General features: G+C 37.8%; 1 protein-coding gene across 1 annotated transcript; it reads left to right on the top strand.

Annotated features, from left to right (window-relative positions):
- Window positions 1–4,216: 4,216 nt before the first annotated feature.
- Window positions 4,217–5,140, top strand: LOC110288556 (olfactory receptor 50-like). Its single transcript, XM_021154868.1, has one exon. The coding sequence runs from the start codon at window positions 4,217–4,219 to the stop codon at window positions 5,138–5,140; it is 924 nt and encodes a 307-aa protein (XP_021010527.1).
- Window positions 5,141–6,984: the final 1,844 nt, after the last annotated feature.

Here is a 6,984-nt window from a genome sequence, read left to right as displayed (position 1 = left end):
CTTTCTAATTCGTTGAAGAATTGAGTTGGAATTTTGATGGGGATTGCATTCAATCTGTGGATTGCTTTTGGCAAGAAAACCATTTTTACAATGTTGATTCTGCTGTAGGCTTCTTTTATCCTCACGTGCATCTCTTTCTTTACGTATGGGACATTTTCTTCTATAATTTTGTTGAAGATATTTGCTGACCCTTCAAGTTGAAAATCTTCAATATCATCTATTTCTATTATCCGTACGTTTGGTCCTCTCATTGTGTCCTGGATTTCCTGAATGTTTTGAGTTAGGATCTTTTTGCATTATGCATTTTTTTTTTGATTGTTGTGCCAATGTTCTCTATGGAATCTTCTGCACCTGAGATTCTCTCTTCCACCTCTTGTATTCTGTTCTGATACTGGCATCTATGGTTCCAGATTTCTTTCTAGGGCTTCTATCTCCAGCATTGCCCCACTTTGGGTTTTCTTTATTGTGTCTACCTTTTTAGGTGTAGTATGGTTTTGTTCATTTCCATCACCTGTTTGCATGTTCTTTCCTGTTTTTTTTTAAGGACTTCTACCTGTTTGGTTGTGTTTTCCCATTTGTCTTTATGGACTTGTAACTCTTTAGCAGTGTTCTCCTATTTCTTTAAGTGAGTTATCAAAGTCCCTTTTGATGTCCTCTACCATCATCATGAGATATGCTTTTAAATCCGGGTCTAGGTTTTCGGATATGTTGGGGTGCCCCGGACTGGTTGAGGTGGGAGTGCTGCATTCTGATGATGGTGAGTGGTCTTGGTTTTGGTTAGTAAGATTCTTATGTTTGCCTTTCACCATCTGGTAATCTCTGGAGTTAGTTGTTATAGTTGTCTCTGGTTAGAGCTTGTTCCTCTCATGATTCTGTTATCCTCTATCAGCAGACATGAGAGACTAGCTCTCTCCTGAATTTCAGTGGTCTGAGCACTCTCTGCAGGCAAGCTCTCTTCTTGCAGGGAAGGTACACAAATATCTGGCATTTGGACCTGCCTCCTGGCAGAAGATGAAGGCCTGAAACAGGGCCTGTCCCAGAAGCTGTTAGCTTCTGTAGTCCACACTCTCACCTGCGCAGGCTAGTCTCAGAGGGGTCCAGGAACCAAGATGGCTTCCCCACGGGCTCCGGCAAAGCCCTCCCTAGTGGGGAGGACACCTGTACTCTGGCAGGGAGGGTGCTCAGATGTCTGAAGCCTGAAAAGTGGTCTGCCTCAGGAGTTGTGCCCTAGGCACCTTGGGGGTGTCTTCTTACTGCTCGCCCAGGTGAGCAAGTGCTGGCACCAACGGGAAGGGACTTGTGACCCTGATCAGGCTGGGTTCTCTGCTTCCCTAATGCTGTCTCAGGTCCCACACGATTGGAATGGAACAGAAGTTGTGTTCCACTCACCAGTGGTCCTATTATCACGTGGAGAGTCCTCTAGGGACCTTGGGGGGGGGTGTCTGCCAACTCTGTGCCCAAAGTGACTCTGTGCTGGCGCCGACTGGAAGGGACTTGTCAACACTAAACTCTTAAATGTTGTTAATATTCATTAGTTTATTAGAAACATCATTTTCAAATAGAACTATAGTTGTTGTTAGGGCTTCAACAGGCTTCAGTGCAAGATAATAATACATAAATACAAAAATATTTTAATGTTTCTCACCTGATTTAAAAAGGACAAAATAATGGGGAATTTTGTTATGTTTGCTACCATTGTTTCTCAAGGGTGAAGTAACTATTATGCTTGCTTCAAAATGATTCTTTCCCTAAGAGAGTCAGTGCAACATAACAATTTTATTCTCCATGCCTCTAATTTGTATCTAGGGACAGGTATTGTACCTTAGGGTCTCTACATGTTTTTCAAAGTTTGGGTACACATAGACTTCCCAGGAGACATGGACAAAGTATAAGTTTGTATATCTATCATATCTGATTTTGAACTGACTAGTCTTTTGATTGTTGCAATGTATGTATAACTGCTTCATATGATCCAGATCTTTCTTAAGAGAAATGGAAGAATTTTCCAATGCTTAGCTAAAGGTATCTGTGTTCACCATATAAATTAGCCTGTCAGATTAAGCATAGACTGTACACAATTCTGTATCACTGCATATGCTTGGGTCTTTCTGTGTCTTTCTGTCTGCCTCCTTCTCTCTTTCTTGCTCTCTTTTTATTTCTGTGAGTCTTTCTCATTGGCTCTCTGGTCAGTATGCATTTCAAATTGCAAGGATCACACCATCAAATAACAAAGAGTTCTTTATAGAGCAATTTACCTTGCACTGAGAACCTGACCAACCTTTGGGATAAAATGGCACTTCCTTCCTCAAAAACCTCTCCACAGAATTACTTTTCTTAAATTTATCCATTTTTGACTGAAAGAAAAATCATATTCTTTGCTAAGATTTAATGTCAACACACAATTTTGTTGTATTTTCTTATAACTTCATTCCAATTCTCTGTGACATTTGTCATGATATCCCCTGGTGTTCATATGCCAGCTAGTATCCTTGGCTTCTCCAATCTACTTTCTACCTGGCAGCCAGCCATCTATTTGGTTTTTTTTTTTTTTTTGCTACTTTATTTTTCCTGAGTATTACTGTTATTGAACAAATGGAAACTTTTTCTCTGCAGCAAATTAGACACAACATTTGCCTGCTGCTTTTATATTTTCCAACCTTTACATTTCTGTGATTGGCTATTATCTTGAGTTTTCCTTGTTTCTCAAAGCTCCTAGCATTGTGCTTCCAAATTCTTGCACAGAGACCTGTTCTTTACAATCTTTATTTGTAGCTTCTTCCACTAAGGAATCTTCAGAGACATATATCAGCTTCTTCATCACTTTGGCCTATTGTGAGCTGATATTTTCTCAAATCATGGCTGTCTAATTCTCTAAAGTCATTTCTCAATTATCACATATACTGTATAAAATACCATAAGAGTAATATTGTTTATTGCTCAAAATAGCACAGTTTCATAAACCATCTACCTGTGGACAGGTTGATACTTAAAATTTTCATGGTGATAAAGTAATTATTATTGGCACACAATTGAGTAAGAAAGGAATCATAATTAATTTCAAACAATGTCACATTAACTGGCTTTTCTACAGAGTGAGAGTGATGATATATAAGTATTTTAAAGATGGTATTGACCAAGTTGGAAGACTTCACTGATTAACTGTAGTTAAGGCTTGGAAAGGGTGAAGAGGCAAATAGTGAGATTTTTGCCAATTACAAAGACAAACTGGCCACTAACAAGTCTTCAAATAGACTGTAACCACAGAGTTCTCTCAACAGCCATGATATCTCCTTTAATTTTATCATGTTTCTTTTCTTATCGTTTAGTAATTGCTAACTTGTATAGGGAATTATTACAGAAAAGAGAGAGAATGTTAGGTTACCAAAAGAAAAAAACATGTAAGAAATTCATACAAAAATAGTCTTTGGCTTAAAAACACAGGTTAAAAATAAAACAGGTGAAATTTGCTTTTGCTAAGAAGACCCAAGGAATTGCCTTGTCTAGTCTAAGTTGTGGCAGGAAAGTCAAGTATTTCCAGGTGTTCTGTGTACTTGAATGCAATGCTTAGGTTTGTGTTGAGGATGCTAACATGGAATCAGGGTCATTTGATGCAGCCTAGGAAGAGTAATGGAAGAGTGACCACATTGAGGAGAAGCTGTTACTACGTGAAGAACTCATAGCTACTTTACTGCTATTGGTACACTATAATGTTGGCATAGACTTAATGTCCTTAAAGGATGGAACATCTGCACATGCTACTTTCACTAATTTTCCCCAGATCCTAATATTTTACTGATTCAAAGAAGCTCTGTGGGTTACAATACTTGGATTTAATTTGTAGAAAGCCTTAGGCAAGTGCATTCAAGGAAGTGTAAACAGATTAAAATCATCCTGATTTCTCAATTTGCCGGTAAAAATTTACATGCTAATTCCTTAATTTAAAATTGTCTTAGAGAAATCCAGGCAAGTGGATGGAACTGAGTCTGATTTGATAATTGTTCTGAATTTCCTTGTTTCCTGTAAAAGACATTTATGTCTCCTTTGAAAATATCACTAGCGCATGATGAAAGTCTTCCTATTTGGATTAAAACATCAAAACTAATTTTATTTTTAATACTGGTGATTCATAAAATGTTCCCACAGTATATTAGTCAAAACCACTTCTCTTTCTTTCCCTTTCTCCTTTCACTCACAGCAGTAGACTAAGAGCTTGAGGATGGATAATGAGAGCACTGTGTCTGAGTTCATCCTTCTGGGGCTCCCCATTCGACAAGAGGACCAAGATTTGTACTCTGCCCTGTTCCTGTTCCTGTTCCTGACAACTGTGCTGGGGAACCTGCTCATCATCCTGCTCATCAGGCTGGAATCTCACCTCCACACCCCCATGTACTTCTTCCTCAGCCACTTGGCCTTCACTGACATCTCTTTCTCATCAGTCACAGCTCCAAAGATGCTCGTGAATATGTTGACACACAGTCAGTCCATCTCATATGCTGGATGCATTTCCCAGGAGTATTTTTTCACAGTTTTTGCAGGCATTGATAGCTTTCTTCTGACTTCCATGGCATATGACAGGTATGTGGCCATCTGCCATCCTCTGCACTATATCACCATCATGAACCAGAACCTCTGTGTCCTTCTAGTAGTTGTGTCCTGGGCCTTATCTTCTGCAAATTGCCTTGTGCACACCCTTCTCTTGGCTTGCCTATCTCACTTTAGAAACAATACTATTCCCCATTATTTCTGTGACCTCTCTACCTTGCTGAAGCTGTCCAGCTCAGACACCACCATCAATGAACTGGTCATCCTTGTTTTAGGTAATGTGGTCATTAGCCTGCCATTCATATGTATTCTTGTCTCTTATGGCCGCATTGGAGCCACCATTCTGAAAACTCCCTCCATCAAGGGAATCTGCAAAGCTTTGTCCACATGTGGCTCTCACCTCTGTGTGGTTTCCTTGTACTTTGGGTCCATCATTGGACTGTATTGTGTCCCCTCATCTAATAACATTAATGAGAATAATGCCATTGTGTCTGTGATGTACACTATGGTCACACCCATGTTGAATCCCTTTATTTATAGTTTGAGGAATCGGGATATTAAAAGAGCACTGAAAAATGTCCTCAGCAGAAAAAAGTGATGCATCTCCTGCTTCCCCTTTGTTATCTAGGACTCCCCCTTGACTGGCACATATAAATATCTTCTCTCTGAATGGCCATCTTAAAGATATTTTAATCTGAACTTCTCTCATATATCTTGAATGTTACACTTACTTCTTTTCTTGATCTTGATAATATCAGGAAACAGGTCTCCAACTCATATTCACATAAGTCCTTTCTGTATTTCTTTTTGCATATGATATCTTTCTCAAAAAGTTTTAAAATTCAATGTAACACTCTTCATTTGGATAGCTTGTAACTTTTGGGGCAAATACTTTTTTTCCTTTTCTATCTCATAGAAAATTCTTTAGATAGGATTATTTTTATTTGAAAAATTTGTTGACAGGCAATGTTTCTCTATGTAGATCTAGATATTCTAGAATTTGCTATATAGACCAGTTTTGCCTTGATCCAGTAGAGATCAGCCTACCTCTGCCTCCTGAGTGCTGAGAATATTGGCATGAACCACTATGCAGAGCTTGATCATATTTTTTGCATTTAATCCAGTAATATTTTGAATATTGAGCTGTAGTAAGCTTAAATAGATACTGTATCTCAGACACACCACTAATGAACTGGTTATGGTTACTGCAAGGTGGGGTTCATTAACCTCACATTGATGTCTTCTGGCTTCTTATGTACAGATTGCAGTCACCATTCTGAGACCTCCAGCCATGCATGGAATTTTCCAGCCTCTTGTTTATAATACACTTTTCATTTTTATTGGCACATGAAGATACACATTTTTATAAGAAGAGATGTTCTGATACATATATGTGTTGTATAATGTGTGTTACATAATGAATGGGACTATCTCCTAAATGTTTGACATATTTTGTGGTATAAGCACTCAGAGTCCATTCCCGTGCTACTTTTGTATATTGCACTCCAACATCATCACCCCTTGTCCCTCTCCTGTGAAGTCAACACTGTAGTTCTCTCCTTAGCTCAAGTTTCAGGTACACTACTAGTTTTTCCTTCTTTCCACATAGTTTGCTCATCATTTTGTAATTTGGTTTTCATTGTTCAATTTTTTTGCACTATATTTTTAGATTGATAGATATTAACTATGCAGTTACTTTCTTTTTTCTTCCAAACTCAGTGGTCCATTGATATATGGTAGACAATATGGGTACAGGTTCTAGGTGGTGAAAAGGGCTTTGCAAACTTCTTTGTTTAAGGAGATCAAGTTTATGTAAAGTATAAAAGTGGGAAGAAATATTTTAGAATGGCCTTCTATATGGTGCTGTAATTATGTGGCATCAGTCTGATCTTTATAGGGGTTGGCTGCCCAAATGTATGGTAGAAATAATGTAAGTACAATATTTATATGAAAATCTGAAACAGTTATACTAGAAAATCTAATCCAACTATACTGTGTTCTAAAATGATATGGGCTCCATATTTAATTGCATAAATATATTGTCCTCTATTTCCGTCTGAAATGTTGAACCTGTGATTTTTTTCCCTTTGAAAACTTCCATGACAAACGTATTTAGCTTCATTAATGGTAGCCAGTTACTCTGACAGATATTTTTTATAGCTAGTGATTATTATGAAGAAAGAGATTTCAGTAGAGATATCTTAGTGTTCTGCTGCTGCACTAGCAATTTTAATAGATGTGCTTCTCAGACTATTGTATATAAAGTTGAGTCCTTAATCTAGTGTACCACTTGGACACTTCTGAATTTTGAGCCATTATCTTGTCCCTGAAATGTGAATTTATACTTATAAAAACTGAGATAACTTCTAAGAAAAATAATATAATCACAGCAATTACAATTAAAATATATATGCAGCTAATTTTGCACTGTATAGTTTATAC

This window comes from Mus caroli, unplaced genomic scaffold (genome assembly GCF_900094665.2).
Source record: "Mus caroli unplaced genomic scaffold, CAROLI_EIJ_v1.1 scaffold_20976_1, whole genome shotgun sequence".
Lineage (NCBI taxonomy): Eukaryota > Metazoa > Chordata > Mammalia > Rodentia > Muridae > Mus > Mus caroli.
Note: the sequence above shows the minus strand (reverse complement) of the source record. Positions and strands in the feature narration are given on the sequence as shown.